General features: G+C 38.9%; 1 protein-coding gene across 8 annotated transcripts in view; it reads left to right on the top strand.

Moving 5' to 3' along the window:
- PTPRC (protein tyrosine phosphatase receptor type C) overlaps window positions 1-19,678 on the top strand; it is a 143,105-nt gene that overhangs the window by 95,929 nt on the left and 27,498 nt on the right. For 2 of the 8 annotated variants that reach the window (XM_085232004.1, XM_085232005.1), the window contains 3 exons: window positions 18,294-18,383; window positions 18,747-18,767; window positions 19,182-19,319. In XM_085232004.1, the coding sequence (XP_085088130.1) occupies window positions 18,294-18,383; window positions 18,747-18,767; window positions 19,182-19,319 (249 nt within the window). The remainder of the gene's footprint in view (window positions 1-18,293; window positions 18,384-18,746; window positions 18,768-19,181; window positions 19,320-19,678) is intronic. The other 6 variants (XM_085232008.1, XM_085232009.1, XM_085232006.1 and 3 more) reach the window with 3 other exon arrangements.

The following is a 19,678-nucleotide window of genomic DNA, read 5'->3' on the forward strand; positions in this document are numbered from 1 at the left end:
ATAAAAAAAAAAAAATAGGTGATTTTTTTTTTTTACTATTTCAAGTATTTTAAAATTAAAGTCCGTAGTAAATTTTTTGTTAGTGTTTATATATACTGCTAGACTGTCAAAATAAGAATCAGGCGCTAAAAAATATTTTGATCTCTCTTGCTCACATTAGAATCCTTGCAGCACAACACTTTTGTCAATTTTCTTTGTATCATTGTTGAAGCAGACAGAAGATTTCGTGATGGATAGTGTGGGCTTTTGGAGGACCACCTAGGCTCTTGATTCCCTGATACGTTTTGGAACTTTTAATCTCTGCAATGGCATACAGTGAATGTGTGGACGTAGCATAACTTGTATTGATAATTGCAGTTTTGATGCCAGAATAAGCTATAGGCATTGTATGTTGTTTTTGCTTCCCCCCCCCACAAGGAATACATGCAATTCTTTCCTACACAAGCAATGCTTAAGTATTAAGGGCACAATCATTGTTTTACATGTTAGTTACCAACTTCCAGTATTTTAGGACAAAGAGAGCTTTCTTTATTCATTTTTTCCCTCACTCCTCTCCAAGGAAAGCACTTGCACTCTGTTGCTCTCTGATGACCTCATAGTTTCTGATGTCAGCCAGCACTAGCCCGGAGCTTAGTTTTTCTGGTGAGTTACCCAGTGCTGACCAATTTGCTGTGTGGTCACCTGCCTCCTGTCCCTGACTGTAGATGTTGACCAGGGCCCTACAGTGGGAGAACCTGAGAAGTTGCTAATTCTGAACGAGGTTAAATTTATACAAATAATGTCCTTTGTTTTCTCAGTGATTATATCAGATTCATTTTAAGGGACAAGCATTAGCACTGATTCATCAAGATAGAGGTAGCATTTTTATCTCTCTGTGAGTATGGAAAACTACCTGACCTTTGATAGATGTTTTGATAAAAGCAGACACAGACCTATGTGAGTTTCCAGGAAGTGTAGGCAGAACTATCATTCTTCTACTTACAACAACTAGAGGCATTTCTTGAGGGGGAGGAATTCTTGCCCAAAGAAGTTGCTGAGAAAGTTTTTTTTTTCTCTTTGGAGTAAGCATACTGTGCAGGACCAATGCAGAGGGAAATGAACAATATCTAGTTAAGAAAACTATTTTTCCAATCAGAAAAGTGCATCAATAATAATTGAGATCCACTACCGTAATGATTATGCAAATACTGTAATGATTATTCAAAAGTTTAAGAGCTAATTTCAGTTGGATTCTTTTAAAGTGAGGATAATACGTGTCAGTAGCAACCTAAACACACAAGATTTGGTCTTTTATATGTATTTAAACAGTAACCATCCAGTATTCACAAACTGTTAATGGCACGATAGTTCTTCATAGTGTGTGGTTTTATGTATTTAATTAGAAAAACAGTAACTCTTCCTGCATGCTGAAGGCTTTAGAATAGGTCCAGAGTGCTGACATCCAAAAGGTCATCTAGGAAAGCTGGTGGTGGTTGAAAAGAAATACCCTGGAACTTTTTCCAAGTAAGAAGAAGCAAAAAGGAGAAGCAAAAACACATGAAGAACAATTTTTAAAACTTAAAACTTTAAAGTTGCTTGCAAATTTCATTTTTATAAAGAAAGTAGCAAACAAGCAGAAAAATACTGAACAGTGCAGAAAGAGAGACGTGTCTAACACTGATTTATGTGCAAAATAATTTATTTAATGAGTCTTAGAAGCCAGTCAGCCAAATTGTACAAGCTCTGTATATCAGTCAACTGCAGAAATCCTGGTTTAACCACCTTCTTAAAGTACTGTCACTCTAGAAGTGGGTAGCCACAAGAACTGGTCCTGAAAATTAGCAAAGGCTAGCAGGGAATGACGCCATGGAAAATCCTTCTTCCTGAGAGAAGATTGCTGTCAGCTTCAGAGGAAAATTTCTTCCTGCTTTCAGGCAGAGGCATAAAATTGGAGTACGAATGAAAAGGCAGCTTGGACAGTTGGGTAAGAACAAGAGTGACACTTGGAAGTGTTCTGCAGCCATAAGCAAGTTAGAGAAATGTAAAGAGTAAGTTAAGAGCAGGGAAATAATAATGCAAATAACGCTGGCCATTTAATAAGCATATTTAATTTCATAGTCTGGATTTTTTTTGTGGTACTGCTGGAGGCAAATGCAAGTGAGAATTAGGACGATGAGGAATATAGTGATAGGACTTAGTAAGGTGAATTTTTTTAAAATATGATTTCTACTCTCCTTGTAAAAGAAATTCAAATCCAAAACCAAAACAGCTCAACCATGCTGGTGAAGAACACTCCTGATCTATGCCTTAGGTCAGAGCAATACATCTCTTGAGCCCTATCTGCTTGTCAATCTGAGCACACATAATAGCGTTTTCACTGGGGGTGAAAATGTTATGATGTGACGTGGTTGCAGTGGTGGTGCAGCACAGAGGCAGATGACAAGTCTCACTGCAGGAAGCGTGATCATTAGGGAAATGATCTGTCACAGAATTCATTGTAATGCCATGTTTCAGAACAAAAAGGGCTTCAAAGCTTTTAGCTCAAAAACAAACTCAAAACCAAACCTCTATGACTCCTTCCCATACTGAGACGGGAGATTTCACTCATAATGAAGAATACTGGGAATGACTGACAGCACCTGATGCAGAGTATTTGAAGTATTGGATGTTGGTTTCTTGTTTGTAGGTTCCATCTAGAAGCTTCACAGTGCAGTTTCTGGAGAAGAAGCCAGTTTGATTGCAGATGGGTCCTAGCTTGGTTTCTCTGCTCACTGTATTTATGATGCAGTACTTTTTATGTACCTGCTTACTGGATTCCAGTTCTCTGATGATTCTTTGCAAAAAAAAAAAAAAATTATATTTAATATGATTTAAAAGTTCAGTGTTTACAATCTTACTAGTGCATGTTCTTAGTATTGCCTTCGATACTTTTATTAACATAATAATCGAATTGGTGGGCATCAGCTGAGCTCATGTCTTCTTTGCATGTGAAGTCTTGCTATGAGGAAAATAAAGCAAGTCAAAAAGTTTCCTTGGAGTTTTTAAACTGGGATAGGAGTTTTCTGTGCAGTACAGAAAAAAACATGGTCTAAACACCATGCTGTACACATTCTCTGTATCTTGGGGAATTTTGAGGATTCTCTGGAGACATGAGAATCGTTCATAATCTGCAAAATCCATTTCCTGCCACTTTCTTGGCTCACAAGGCCAGCGGCATTTCAAGGACACAGCCAGGTCTGTTGCAGTAGCTCTGTGCTGTCAACAGACTATTAATTTATCAGAATGAACTTTCTGTATGTCTTTATATAAATATCCTTACTTTCAATGGTACTTATGGTTTATCTATCTGAGAAAATTCATAAAAATCAACTGGCTTATTTTGCTGTTCTCTAACGTTTGTAAATCTGTTAAGCAAGCAGAAATAATTTTTATTTTCTAAACTTAATGCTTTTTTTTTTTTTTTTTTTTTCTTTTTTAAGTGGGGGAAGGGGAGAAACCTTGTGGAAGCAGAAGGAGGAAAATAATTTTTCTCTATTTCCCATTTGCAAGCAATGTTCAGCCACTTCTAGGGAAACAGGGCTTCAATACACATAGTGGTTGTACTTCCATAATCACTGTCCCCCTTTCTTCTTGTTCCCCCAGAATTTTAGCATGACATTGTGCAGCACAGGGTATCCTATGATCTGTTTAGGTCAACCTTTCTGGCTGTGTTTCTTCCCCACCTCTTGCTCCCCCATCGTAATGCATCTTGTGAGGTAAGGGGGCTTGGGAGTGAGCCTGTCTGCTGTACCAGCTCTGCTCAGCAGCAGCCAAGATGCTGGTGTGACAATGCTGTTCTTACTACACGTGCTGCTGTGGGGAAAGTTAACTCCATCCCAGCCATATCCCCCAAAAATGTATGCAAAGGGAGTTTTGGAAAGACTGCGTAATGAAATTAATGAAAAATTAGCTAATTTGCTTCAGTTGATGTCTTTGAAAGCATCTTTTAACTTGGATCTGGAAAGAAAATTGTAATATTAAAAAGCTTTCATGTAATATTCAAGTTCCAATCTCTTTCTCAAACAGCTGTCTCACTGATAAAAGTGTTTTTTTCGAAGGTCCAAGGAACAATACTGTAGGGAAAAAGGGATCAGATACGTAGTATAGATAACAGATAATGGGCTATTTGTCTGCGTTGTCATAGTTTGTGTTGACTGAAATATGATTAGAAGAAGGAAAATATAATACATTTATTTTAGAATTAATCTTGAACTGGTATATCTATTTTTGACTTATGAACTTTCTCAAAAGCAGGTCTGCAGGGTTGTTTCTTGGACAAAACCACAAAAGGAAATAGATATCCTAGGCAATAGTGTGCACCAGCCCTGTAACCTGTTTATCTGAAAGCCTTTGACTGGAAGAATAATCTTTAGGTAATGATCAATTGCATTGCTAACTAACTGGGAAAAGAAAGTGGAATGTTTCGTTGTTAGTCTATAGGCTGTTGCATGGTTGAAAAAAAAAAAACAACCACATATTCAATATACTTTAAAGTATATTAGTGTGTTGTAAACATTTTCTTAAATTATTTCCCAATCTCTAATTATCACGACCTACTATCTTCTTGAGTGGCTCTTGGTATGGAGCTGCAGCTCTTTGTTCCTGCTGGCAGTACTGTAGCAGAGGTTGTCACGACCAGGTTAGCCAGCATGCCAACTTGGAGAAGCCACAGCCGTACTGAGAGGAAAAAGTACATTGGTTTGTACTGGGCAAATCAAATAGTCCTAGTCTAGGAGAATCTCTGGATTTTCTGTGTAGAGTGTAATGTTCATGGAAATTAAATCAGAAATTGCTAATTATTAGATGATAACTGTCTCATACTATGTTTTATGAGACCTGTGTTGTAGACATTGCTGTTGTAGTACTCTGTAACTAAAGAAATTTGCTGAAGATAAAAAGTGAATCATTAGGACAATTACGCTTTCTGGTAATTTTGTTTTGCAGAATTCTGTGTTTTCGAATGTAGACTGAAACATTAATATTTTTGTATATTGCTACTATTCAGCTTACCTCAGTGAGGAAGTTTACTCATTTGTGGGTTGACAGGCAGCCTTACCATGGGAACGGGGAAGCACTAGCTTAAAATGCAAGCTGAGAGCTAGTTTGCTAAGTACGGACCAGCACGCTGCAAAAGAGAGATAAAATTAAGGCACCCACATCCTGTGATACCATAAAGTTCTTGCAGGCAGCCATTTACCAGGAAATGAAAAGAAGTCCATTAGTTCCAGATGCTGCTAAAACACCATGGTGCTTAAGTTATGCTTGATTTGCTGCATATAGTGGGAAGCAAATCCTGTGAACTAGCTCTTCTGATGCAACTTGGACTCATCCTGCTGGTGTCAGAGGAAGAGAAAAATTCCATTCTGTATACTTGTCTGCCATATTAGTTTTGCAAATTAAGGCGAGCACGTTCCTGTAAATGGTAGTTAATCCGGCTCTTCTTGTACATCTGTAATCATTATTTGCTCTTATTCCCTGTGTCATTTCTTATTTCTGATCAAAACCTATAAACTATCCAGCTTTAAACCATGAAAAAATTGCAACTGTCTTCTATTTCTGGAGTACATGGACACTTCTAATGATACATACTTAATGGAAATTGACATTTTCTTTCTAGTGGTGGGCAGGAATGGAGGTAGGAATTAGATTTCTTTATTTATCTTTAAGTAGTATATGATTAAATGGAACTAAATTTGGTGAATTTGGGCATTCCTCTGAATTTCAGTTCTTCTGAGAAGAAACAAATTTTCTTTAAGTTTGCTAGTCTGTCTGAAGTCAAGCAATATTCCCCCACTGAAATCTGTTCAAAATCAAGAGGATAATCAGAGCACTATGGCCATGTCACAGGCTTGCTGGAGAATCAGATCTAAATTACTTTATAGAAGGCTGAGCCATCTTTTAGATGGAAATATTTGTGCTGTGGGGACATTGTCAGTAGAGGCAGAGATGAGCTTGACATGAGCAAACAAACTATGCCAGGCAGGAAGAGATCAGCCCCTTAAGCACTGGGGGCCATTGCACCAATGAGGCAGGTTGCTGAAACTGTTCCAGAAGAAGCAAAGAATAAGAAACGATCTGGCGAGAAAAAAATAACATGGCAAGAAGTAACCGAACACATATGGCTTTTGCAGTTTTAGTTTTCCCAACGGATAGTCCCATAGGCTGGTGTATTTGCACAAAGCAACAGAGCCCTTTTAGTCCTACAGCTATCCATGAACCCTTTGTATAAGGCCGTTAGTATATTAGCACATAATCATACTTTACTTTAAGTGTTAGCACTAATGCATGGCCTGAAAAGGACCACATGAAACGTTTTGTTGGACAAAGTTACTACAATTGTGTTCTGTTAAAGTTCTCAAAATCCTTCTCCCACTTCTTGATGAGATGGTGAGTTGCAGAGGGTTCTATTTACTTAGTAATAGCTCTAAGTCTCTACCAAACCATCAGATGCAGAGCAAGCAAAACTGTAGACTGTATAATGGGTAAACACCAAAACTAGTGTCTCAGTTTTCCCTGTACAGACAGTAACACAGCTAGCTCCATAAGCAGAGTCTTTATAACCACACTTGGTAACGTGCTGCCAACACTCCTTAGCACCGATGAAGTAAAAGATGTTTTTCATTAGCAACTGCCAGTAACTTAAAACTGTAAGACAAGGCACAATTGGCTATGAAGCCATTGTGCTATCTTTGCACAAGGTAAGGCACCTTCACTGCTGCCTGCAGAGCAGATGCTCTGGCATTCCTCATGCAGTCTAGACCCACACTCACAGGTGAAAAGCACAGTCAGATGGTAATTGGTCTCAAGTGAGAAGTGGCCTGTGAGGCCAGTGCAGTGGGATCCCGCTCAGCCATCAGCCTCTCACTCTGCAGGGCCAACTGTGGCTGGATTCCCAGTCAGCCATGTGGAGGATGGCAACTTGTTTTCTTGTGATCTTTGGAGAAAGCTTTCATAGAAGTTCAGTGTCTGTTCTCATTCTTCAGAAACCATACTCCTTCAGGATAGCTCTCTGCCCCAGGTATCAACCAAAATGAAGAGACAGCTTTCAATTCAATTTTATTTTATACCTTCTGTGTTACGCTGAGCAGAACATCATGTATTCCTAGTCATGGAGCTTCTTAAAAACCATTCTGTGCAGCAAAACAGGAATTCAGAAGACAGCGTTTTACTTTTTAATAGATTTCTTCTTTTTGAGTATGATGCTAATCTTAAAAGTCCAGACAGAAAAGATGCAGCTTTTTTGAGTCTTTGAATATAGCAGTCTCGATTGTTCTGCTAACGTTGGGCACAGTTATAAATCATCTTCCATAATTTCAATATGAACGAAGTTTGAAATTTTTAGTCACTATGAAGATTAATTGATGAAATTTGGCTGCGGGTGCTGTAGATTGTGCAGGGTTTTGATTGTAGTTTGTTTTTTCTAAGTAACTCCTAACAGAGTGCACATCTGGTGCAGACCAGCGTGCAGAATGCCCATCAGTTCCACACTGGAGCTGGTCTATGCACACCAAGCAGAGAAAAGGCTCACACCTTCCCTAGCCAGCAGAGCTGAATGCTGAATTAAGCCCATCTGTATTTGTTGCTGAGGTGTTATTAGGGATGTGTCACATGCTTATGCCACAAACGTAGCATTCCTCATTTAGACACTCAATTTAAACTGCAGCTTTAATTCCTACTGAAGTCAATTATGAGTTTCTGTGTGGAAATGAATATTTACCAGAAATTTTGTCTTTTTTTACTTTGTTCATATAATCAAATTTGTGAGGCAAATATATTCAATGCTTGATAGATGTTCAGTAATCTCTGATACATTCAGAATTTCTGATACATTCCCTTACTTAAAAAGGAAAAAGCATTTAGTTTACCAGCTTGTGTGGTGGTAAATTCATCACTGTTTCAGCCAGAGGCTGGAAAAGTATAGACTGTCAAAGAGTAAAATCTTAACCACGTTTGCACATACTGTATCTTTCTGTGTCAGCTTTTCCACCTGTCCTCACAGGAGACATTACACATGCTCCTTCCAAAATGCTCCATCTGTGTACGTGTGTATACAAATTGCTACTCACTTTACTGCTCACGTAGCTTTTCTGACCTCTCACTTCCAAGTGGGAGTTGTACTTGTGAGATGTGTAGTACCACTACATACATCTTTCTTATTATTAGACATCAGAAACATTTAAAGGTCTGCTAATTTTCCTGGCTTTTACGCTTCTGTGTCTATAGCAAGGGTTTAAATTAGTTGCAGGATGAAATTGGATGTTCTCTTGGCTTTGGCCTGAGGTCTTTCTCTGGGTCCCTATACACTGAAAGGTCCATAAAATTATTTTCCTAAATTAAGTCGTTCCCTATTTTTTTTTTTCTAGAATACTTTATCTAGTATCTTTGATTTTAATTATATTCCCCACCCTACTCACTCAGCATTTTTATACTAAATTATAATCCAAAGCAAGCAAAAAAAAAAAAAAGCAAAGATTTATGAAGCTCTAATAAAAATTACTTGCTACACACAAAAGAAAGAAATGTAAACTGTGTTCCTGTTTTCCTGAATTATTTATAACAGTGCTAAAATTAGTCTCATTCAGATCCTGAGGAATGTGAGCTTTACGTTTCACACATTCTTCTCTGTGATTTGGGGCACCACAATCCCTGTGAGCCCAGTGGATCCTGTTCTGAGCCTGTATTTTCATCTCCTGAAATTTTCAACTCACACTGTCTTTTAGAAAAGAATGGTCATCAGAGAATTGACAGTGGAGTAACATGATCTATTTCTTTCTTCTTGTTCGTATGACTCCCAGACAAATTGCTTGCTTAAAAGTGAGGTTTACGTGCCATGGTTGTTTTAATGAAAAAAGCAAATTGAGAGCAAGAGAAAAGGACGGATTTAGAATGCTGGCATGGTTGGACACCAACGATGATGATCTGAACTTTCAAAAACAACCAACCAACCAAATAAGCCAGAAAAGAAGGAAAGAGGAATGGAGAAGCTCTTCTTGCTCAGAGATTTACTGGCTCCAGGAGGAGCTGTGCATGCCCAATGCTGCTCTGTAAGCTGTTCACCTCCGTTGCCTCTAGTGTGACATGAGGTGCAGGTCTCTTCTCCTGAGCGCTGCCATCTTAGTAGGATAGTGCTGTTATCTCTGCTTTGCAGATGAGTGTTACAGAGATGGAAGTCATGTCTGGCTACTGATGCAGTAGTAAAATGTGGAATTGAAGCATCAGCTTGATCACTGGGTAGGATTTAGTCACAGTCCCAACTTTCCTTATGGTATCTGAATGCAAGATGGATTTCAGTCTACCCGTCGAATGTAGGAAGTTTGGCTAATTTCTACTTTCACATAATAAAATAAAAAAAAAAGAAAAGTAATTCCATGTGATTTTCCATAGAAAATGTGTATAAATAGCTCTTAGCTGACAGTTTTTCTAAAGAATATTGGTATGGTTCACTGATAATTAACTTTTTTTAGTAATAGTGGTAGAATCTGATCGTTGAATGAGACTTCCTAATAACACCGTGTTTTACTGCTTTAAATTGTAACCTAGCAAGTGTACAGTTGCCTTAGCTATTGATTGGTGAACTCCATTTATCATAATATTTTATGAATAACAAAAACGTTATTCAGTTGTGTGTTTGATAAATGGTGTTCATTTGGCTTTGCTGGTCATTTATGACCTAAACGTCTGTAGGAGAAAAATCAAAAAGAGATTGGTGACTGAGTCCAATCTCTCTCTCTCTTGAAACAATGTTTGCTGGCTGCAGCTGCTGCCCAGGGCAGTAAAGAAGCTATCTAGCAGGCAGTTGATATGGGAATGGCTCTCCAGTGAGCCAGCTGCACGTTTTTCCCCACTGCACTCTCTCTTTCTATAAAACAGAAGCTAGGCATCTATCAGTCAGTGCTGGTTAGGATCTTTCTTGATGCTGGAAGAAATTTGGGTCATGGGAATTGTCTGAAGATAATTTGGAGCATTACTGCTTGGTGATGTCTCACTGGGGTTTTGGGGCACAGGAACTGCTGAGGGTCCTGTTTATCTTGGAGCAAGAAAGATGCTAGATCACTGGAATGCTAGATCACTGGAAAAAATGTGTTCGGTTTTTTTTTTTTTTTTGTCTGGTGGTGGGTTTCAGTAGAACCCCTTTATTCTGATTCACAAATCTCTGCTCTAAATAAGGATCCTTCAAAAGCTGAGGCTGTGTAGGCCGAGGAGTGGTGTGCAGTGCTGTGCATGGGAGGTATGGAGCAGTGGCTTGTGCATTGCTCTGCTGTGTAATAGGGCCACTGGCTTTAGGTAGTGGGGCGCTTTTCAAGTGTGTGGATTTAGCCAGTATGGGGCTTTTCAGGTGTGTGGTTTGTCATTTGAGGATCCTGATTGTAGCACAGACTTTTTTTTAAGAAAGTGTGAACATCTATCTCAACTTTTGTGTATTGTTTTTCCTTTGTAAAACAAGAAATGTTCCTCTTGTCCACCCTGTCCAAATGAAACCTTTCCTGTCATAACCTGTCTTATACAGCATCCATAGAATACAGCACTGAGTAGTTATTTTTGTGATAGATTAATTATTTCTGCTTTATAAATAAAAATATTTCTGCTTATAAATAAAAGCTAAATAGGAGGAAGCAACCTTACCTTGAAAGTTAGTCTTCCATCTAAACCTCTTCAATGAGTGAATGCAATACACATTTAATGTTAAAAAAAGTTATATATATTAAAGGAAACATTATTTTGTCTTTCTACAGCCTGCATGATTTCTTTCCGTTTCTGATTGTACTTAGATCCTGTTTTGTAGAAGAGCTAAGTATTTGCAATGCTGGTGATGTCAGTTGGAGAAATAGATGTTCAGAGCACCTGAAAATCAACTTTTTATTTCTGTAACTCAGCACCTCTGGGCCTGTTAGCTGTGTTATATTTGTTTTAGTCTTTAACACAGCAACAAATCAGAAAAAAGTACTGGTACATAAAGGAAAGATCATGGACGGGTCTCTTTTCTTGAAAGAGAGGTTCATTTGTTTTTTAAAATTGCTGGCTGCATCTTTTTGAAACTCACTTGCTGAAACAACATTCCCAGTAGGTACAGAGCTGTTGATCCCAGGATTTCATATTAGCGTACAGGAGGTTTATGATGTCAGCTGACTTTAGGTTATCAGTAGTCAAAATGCTGCAATTCATATTATGTTAAATTGTTCATGGTTTGACATCTGAGCTGATTAGGAATAGTTTAGGGAAACAGTTCCAGTTCATTTTCTTTTGCTGAGAAAATTATAAGAAGCAATTTGCAGTCTGGGAGAGATATGCGATGCAAGATAATGCTTTTATCTTGAAGCAGTGCAGAGGGTGGATAGAGAAGGTAGACATTTAAATAAGCCACGGTCCAATGAGATGGTCCAGGATGAAGAAGTTTGCCCTCACCTCATGCTCTCACTAGTAGTGAGTTCTCTGCTGCAGCTTCTGTCTCTGTTCAAACCTCTTGGGAACTGATCTACCTTTAACTATGTTCAATAGCTCCCCAGAACTAACAGACTAACAGAAGTGGCAACTGCAAAAAAAACGAAAAAAAAAAAAAACCAACAACAAAAAAAACCAACAGCAACAACAACAACAAAAACAATAAAAAACAACATAGGAATTGAGGGTGCCACAGGTGCGTATCCTTTCTTTCTTCTGCTTGCCATAAGCAATTTGCACTCAGCACTTCCAGAACCAGATTATATCATTAAGCCACCAGTTTGGACCAAGTGTTTTTTTCCTGCTCACAGTAAATTTGGAAAAAGAAGATCAAGGAAGGGACAGCAGACCTGGAAGAGTTGTAACTGAAATTAGGTACTGATTCTTGACAGAGGATCATGGCTCTTGGCTCTGTACATGTTCAAACACTGAAAATATACAAAAGGAAACAAAAACGTTAGCACATCTTTTCTTTTGGATGTATCACAAAATTGCCAAGCAAATATCACAGCCAGTCTTCCATCCCTCATGGATCGGTGTTTCGTAATGACTGTGGATGGTAGCCAACACTTCACAATGAACTGTTACAACAGCAATTGATATTTTTCCCTCTTGGAGACAATTCACATCATCGCAAATTCTCCATGCAAAGCATCCTCAGCAGTATCGTGTTAATGATACAATTAAATGTACGACTAAAAATAATTATAAAATGCAAATTTGGCAAGAAGGAGTTTAATAGGGAAATTTCATGACTGCACTAGAGAAGTTGTGGTTTAGCACTGAGATAGGTCTGATTGCTTGAGCATGTGGGTGCTATGGTAACACAGTTTCACCATTTGGAAGTGCTTAAGCTGAAAACCACAGTATGCTGCACCCTCTTCCTTTTGAGCAGGGTTCTGTAGAAGAAAAACAGAAGTAAACAGCATGAGAGAAACCACAGAGCAGCAAAGGCATCGTTAGCTGCAGTCGAACAAGTGGGTTACTGTAGCTAAAGTATTCCTATGAAGACCAAGGAGGGCATTTGAAATGCAGCACAATTGATAGAAATGCTTTTCTTCTGCTTGATAAATGCACTATCTTCCTAGATATTTATTAGTTTGTAAGAACTGTGTAACTGGCAAAATGCATTTGAATTAGTGCCTTTGGGTTATGTTCTACTCCACATTTATGGTTTTGTCAAACTCCAGATATTGTTTGTAACAGATGTTTCCATAAAATCAATATTTCTAGAGGGAAATTTCTGTTTATCTCTGCATTTTTTTCTATAGGAAAAGTAAATTAGAATCAGAAATTTGTTTTTGATTAAAAAAAGATTTCAGATTAGCTAGATGAGCTGAGGAAAAAAAAAATCCATCTTTCTTCTTAAGCTTTTCTTCTTATTCTTTCCTTAAGACAAGCTCTGTATGATAGCAGAATCTATACTTGGTATTAATTTGGTGGATGCTAACAAACTCTGATGTTTGTAATTCCCCCTCTTTCCTGAGCCTACAACACTGTGTTCCCTCTTGTATCTGCCAGCTATAAATTCTTCTTAATTCCACCCCGTGCCCTTGTATTGATTTCTGGTCAATTTGAATTCATTGCCTTCTGCTTAGTGTTTCTGGTTGGCTCTGAAACTGTGAAGGACAGAGGCAGCTCCCATCCTGGAAGGTGGAGAGCAAGGAGGAGGTCATGGCAATGGTTGGCAAGCGAGAATAAGTATTAATTTTAAAGGTCAATTTTCATTAAAAATACAGTACTGCATCCTATTATACTTTGCTGGTGTGCAGACCTGTGCTTACTCCTGAGACACGGTTTGCTGAAGGAATGTGCCTTCACTCAGGTCTGAGCAAAGGTTCCCCTGTCCTGGGAAGGACAAAACCTTTGGTTCCCCAGAGGCAGAAAAGAGCTGTCAGAATCACACTCTTAAACTGTGATTGCAGTATTGTGAGGAACCGCAATGGGGACAATTAAGGAATTTGTATAAAAGGAAACAGTTTGAGAAGCTCACACCAAAACTCTTTAGTTTAATTATCATTTTGCAGAGTCAGAATGAATGCTTACATCCTGATGGCAAAAGGATGTGATTGGCAATCTATGATCAACAGACTTAAGAATTTTTCTTAGATTAAAATTTATAATTCCAAATTTTTATCCTAGAGTTCCACATGAAAATAAATATCATATTTCCTGTGTAAATAGAAATTCTAATTCTTAATTACTTTTAATTCTCAGCTTCTCTTGTTTGTAGCATTCCTAGGATTGCTGAAGTTTTTTTTATCATTAGGGTTATAGATTATTTTGAAGTGCTTTCGTATCTCCATCCATAGCAAACAAAACCCTTAGCATTTGTTTAGGACCATCTATCTGAATTGTCCCAGTTTCCTGAGAAAGTTTCTACATGTTAAATTTGAAGGATTAATTTTTATTTTCTTTATAACTGAAAGCATGCAAAATTTCATGTGTTTTTTGTGTGAACTGTATGTGTCTTTATTTTCGTTAATTTTCAAAAAGCAGCAAGTTGTCCGGAAAATAAAAACAGCTTTATTTTTCATCCTCAAGACACAATGATAAAGATTGAAGTGCAGTTCTGCACTCTGACCGTGGAAGCACTTCGGCACACATGATTCTACTTTTAAAATTTGGGGCATCCTCTGTGGTATAGAAATACTCAGACGTTTAAGTGTTTGCAAGCCTACTCATAGGTTTTCCCAGGTTTATTTATAAAGTAGCAATGGATCTCTTTATTTTGTGTTTGTGGCCAAAAGAAGCAGTAACATCTCTGGCCTTGATGCTCATTTACTTTAATGTCTCCTCAGCCGGCTCTGGCAGCAGAAGGGAGCCTTAAAGTAGGTGTGAATTACATCCTATCCCACTTGAAGTTTAAAAATAAATCAAAGCAGGGCGGCTGGCAGCATTTTGTAAGGCTCCTTGCCTTACTCACCCTTCACCTCCCACTAGGAACTGTTCTTTTTTTTTTTTGCAATTTAGGATTGGCTTGCAGTGGAGCTGACTAATGTCTGTGCTCTTTGCTAGAGGACCCCCTCAGAGAGCTTTACTCCATCTGAACAAGACCACATCCTGTTACTTTCAGTGCAGGCGTGAAGAACCTGCCCCTGCTGAAACTGTAAAAAGGGGGAAGACCTATTCTGGACCTTTGCTGGCTGCTTGTCTGTAGCCCTGCTAGGTGGGGGGTGTGGGGTCTGTCCAATATGCCAAAGGGTAGAGAGCACCTGGGAGAGGGCGGCAGCTGTGCAGAATCACTGAGCTTTTCTCCTGGCAGAGGAGCCCAGATGCAGACACGAGGCTGAGAGGATTACTTTCTCTGCCCCTCCCCAGCTCAAGCAGAGATGCAGAGTGCAGCTGGATACAAAGAGCCAGTAGGTATGGCACCACGCTAGATTAAAAAGCCAAATGCACTGTCGGCAGAAAGGGGCCCTCCTTTCTTCATTTCTCTGAGCTGTGTGCACCAAAGGACTTGTGTACGACCTGCCTGCAGGCACAACCCTGCCCACAGCACCAGTGCCCTGGCGTTGGGCACCTCCAGGGATGGGGCATCCACAACTTTTCTGGGCAGCTTGTGCCAGGGCCTCGCCACCCTCTAAGTAAAGAATTTCTTTTCAACATCTAACTCAAACTTTGCCTCTTTTAGTTTAAAGCCATTCCTCTCTGTCCTATCACTATTTCCTCTGTAAGAGATTGGTCCCCTTCCTGCTTCGAAGCTCCCTTCAAGTACTGGAAGGCTGCAATGAGGTCTCTCTGAAGTCTTCTCTCCTCCAAGCCTAGCTCCCTCAACCTTCCGTGATGGGAGATGTGCTTCAGTTTATGTCTTTTTGTCCGTAAAAACATTAAGTTTTCAGGATTTTAACGCAAGTTCTTCTGTTTATGTAATAGGAGTTTTATTTAATTACACACAAGCACATGAAGCATGTGTTGGAGAGTTCTGCTTTTAAGAGGTTGTACCTTGAAGCGCACTTTTAACATATCCTAGACTTTAGCTGTCTGCTCTTGAGTTGCTTGTTTCTTCCAAGTGAAGGCACTTTATTGTGCCTTTCCTTAGAGAACATCAACAAACATTAACTTCTTAGAAGAGTACAACCATAGTTCACTACAGGAGGTCCAAAGTCATAAGTGCAGTAGTGACAAAGCTGCTCCTGGGCCTCTAAATGTGACCTTACACCTTGTTCTCCTTGGGGTTTAAGATGTTTGTGGTTGTCGGGTTTATTTTTTTGTAGCCTGGCTTCTTTCAAAGTTATTCTGTTTACTCTTGTTGAACATAAAATATAATAGTCCCACGTTTTCAATCTTAGGGCCTGAATGCCTTCAGGCTTTCAGGAGAAAGCATGATTAGCTCATCCAGTTTAGGAGTATTTCTTTGAGACACTGTCATCTCAACTAAAACCTTTCTTTTAAGCAGCAGCTGTACTCTTGTCTGCCAACTGACAGTGAGACATAAAAGAGAACCAAACGAATTAGCCAAGCTGCCCATCTGCTGGCAGGATGTGCTGGTGGGATCTTTTTGCAAGGTACCTGGCCAAGGCTAGAACTGCTCAAACACTATTGATAGATCATAAGTCTTCTGGGTAAGTCAGCAGAAACAAGACAGTGGCCAAATTAAGAGAAAGCAAAAGAAGCTTGAATGCGCTTTTTAGTACTTTTTATGTGCTTTAATTCTCGTACTAGGATTATCTGAGGCTAACCTCTGTGTATTATCTTAAAAACAGCTTCTTAATGGATGCACTTTAAGATGAGAGAAACGCATTTCCTGTTTAAACCCAGACTGACTTGCTCAGTTTGTTGATCATCAGACTTTCATGCTGCTTGGTATGGTTTTGGTGGGCTGAACATCCTTATTAATTTTAAAGATATTCTTAGATTTCAACCTCCAGATTTCCAGAGACGTTTTAGAATATAAGTGTGAGCAAACAGTTTGGACTTTGCAGTTAACTTTGTTAGCCAGAGATTGGCTCAGATGTATTTGACAACTGCGGGACATTTAGAGAAAAGTAAATTACTTTTAGCAACATGCCTACTCATACTGGAGTCTTACAGTTTGTTTGCTGGATTCCCTTTTGTTCCTTCAGTTTACCTAGGATCTCTCTGCAAATTTATATCTGCCTTACTGTTTGAGAGGACTTCTTTAGTGTTTTGGTGCCACCTATTGAATTCTTCCTAACTGCATCCTATTCCATTGCCATAATAAATAATAGCATTGAATCACAAAACAGGAGATTTATAAACCGCTCAGAATGACATGAAATTGCCATGCAGTTCTGTTAAAATGCCAGTGCTTATTCCAAGTTAAAAAAGGTAATCTAGGACTGTTATTTTTTCCAGACTGCTTTAAGAAATGATCTTCTCTAGCTGACCGGGTGTGGGTCAGATTGGACAGGACAATCTCCTCTGTCATCTCTCTCCAAACTTCGTTAGTTCTTTGATTGTGTGTAACATGGTAACATGTAGCATCTGCCACCATGAGCAAGCAAGAAACTGTATTTACAGTAGTATAATCGTTCCTAACTTTACAAGGGAAAGAATGAGGAAAATGGCTTTCACAGGGTCTGTAAGGAAATCAGTGAGACAGCCTGAATTACAACTGTGACAACGTTTTTGCTCTTATTACCCAATTTAAGTTAAAAGAGGGAATCTTTAATTATACATTTTTGCCTTCATCACATTTCCATTAAACACCTAGAAAATATTTTGTTTAATTCGCCACCTTGTGATATTTCAACTCCTTTTATTATTATTTTTTTTTAAACTGAAAGTCAGTCTGTACAGATGCTTACAGAAAGTAAATTTTAGGCATGAAGTATACTTAATGCACTGAAGCAAGGCAAGGCTTGGGAAGAAGGAGGAATAATTGATTCTTCTGCTGATAAGCTGACTGAAGAAAGAAAATCATACCATGACACTGAAAGTGACTAATTGCCAGCTTTCAAACACTGGATTTAAAAAATATGAAGATACTTGGAAAGTGAATGGATTATGGCAAATATGATTTTATGTTAGCATTACATAGCAGCTTACTCTATATAGCTTGATTATACAATTGATGTTAACAAAGTTTCCAGTCCTTACCTGAGATTTCAGATGCTGAAGGTACTTTGTTGGTTCAAAAGATCAAGTGGAAGCTTCTAATCCTCAAAGTGAGCAAAAGATACAATGATGAGGACAAACTTTTGCTTTATGGTGGATGTTCCTGCAAGTTGTTGTTCTCACAGTTCCAGTCATTGTCATTTGTTTTTGTCTGATATTACATTACACATATCTAGAATGGTTTTGGTCGAAGTTTCAAAGCAAAGTGTTAAGCTGAGGTTTATTTTTGTAGCTGTGAAAAAGTCACAGCTTCCAGCTGAAATCAGGGAGTAGTTTATAAGAGGTTAACTGATCGCTTTCAGAAGAATTTTTTAAATATCAGCAGGGTGGTCCAGGAAAAGTGCTGGGATATAGGAATGAGTATTAGTAAAAGGAAAGGGCTTTTAGTAATATTGAGTCAAATATTTCTAGCTTTCATGTTGTGGGCTATACACCAGTAAGGTTTTCCTTGAGAAGTAAACTTGGTGTTTTTCTTGCTAATAAATTCATTCTTCTTTCACTCAAGTCTAGCTCCATTTGTTGATATTACTCATACACACTGCTTTGTGATGAACTGAAAGATTTTGAAAGTTTTAGTTTTTATTATTGCAAAATACACTGAAAAATATGAAAATGCCATTTACTGTTCAGTATCTTCTGTCCTAAGAAACGTTACTTAGAGAAAGCCATACAAACTTCCAGTCTTTTTCTAATGTAAATGAGCTTCTCACCTTCATGCATTTCTCACTTGATGATATCTTTTTCTCACTGCGCAGAAGGAAATGATAATCTGACCTCTGCCAGCTCTCTCCCCTCTACGTTACCTACACGCTCCACATCATTCTCACCTCCAAGCACCACTGCAGGTAACCATGAAATTGAGACCGTGGCACTGCTGCTCTTCTGTTTCAGCTGAGCTGGCGTCCATCACAGCCTTCCTTGAAGCTATGACCATGCCTTAGGCTGCTTGGCACAGACTCCCTCAAGACTCAAGAAAATGGAACTTTAATGTGAACAGTATCAGTTCATGCACTATATGCTTGATGTTTTGGGGTCCTTGTTGTTGCTACATATCTTTAAATGTTACTTTAGAATAAGTGATTCCCCAGGGAGAGCTCAGCTGATAGGAGAAATTATTCTTTTTTATTATTATTTTTGTTGTTGACTGTGTATGATTCTTGAAAGTGTGATGTATATCTATTTTTTTTCTCTCTCTTTCTCTTCTTAAGGAGTTCAGCCAGCAGCAACAGGTAAGAAATGTTTAATTTTAATTACAGAACTTTATTGACACCTTTTTGTTACGGTTTCTTCTTCCCTTTTCCTGCTCACTGTCATCTTGTGAAATGCCTTTTCATTCAGCCCGATGAAATGAAATATGCTTTTTTAAGAGGGTAGAATACCAAACAAGTCTGTTTTTGAGTGATATACTTGAGAATATTTAAACTCAGCATATATTATAGAAGATGTGCAACTAGTGCAATAATGGATTACGTTTGCAGGATTTTCAGTTGCCTCCTGTTCCCCCCAGCACTGTGAGCCTTGTACATACACGGTATCTTTGATTCCTACCAAGTTCACATTGCCTCAGCAGAGCTGTGTGCAGTTTTGTGTCTCTCCTCGAGTTAATGTCTCCAAAGCGTTTGATGCTGTGCCTCTCACAACAGGTGCCTCTCCCGCAGCCAGCACACACCTCTCCACGCACACAGGCTCCAGTCCGACCACGGGACTCAGCCACTCGCAGCATAGCAGCCCTGTTGCCCTCACCACACGCACTCTCACTGCCTTTCATCAGACTGCATCAGGTTTGCTTACTTCTTTCAGGTGCCATGCAATGCCCTCGGAGCTATAGGGATAAACAGAGTTATTTGACCTTAGGGTAACTTTTTCCACCTTGTGGTTTATCAGATAGAACAGGCACTTGCAATTCAGCATAGTGGCAAGAGCCCAATTGTACTTGGGATCTGGTATCTGATGGAAAAGTCTTGCAGTCACCTCAGTAGTATCATAACTCTGGTGAATGAGGCTGCTATCAAAGCAAGAACCACACAAATGGACCTACAAGAAAAGAGGAACTTGTCAGTGGTTTGTAAGCAATGGGATAAATACTAACAGTAAGTAACATCATGAGCAGTGTATCTTATCTGCCAAATAAACCCAGCTG

Source organism: Meleagris gallopavo, chromosome 10 (assembly GCF_905368555.1).
Source record: "Meleagris gallopavo chromosome 10, MGAL_WU_HG_1.1, whole genome shotgun sequence".
Taxonomy (NCBI): domain Eukaryota; kingdom Metazoa; phylum Chordata; class Aves; order Galliformes; family Phasianidae; genus Meleagris; species Meleagris gallopavo.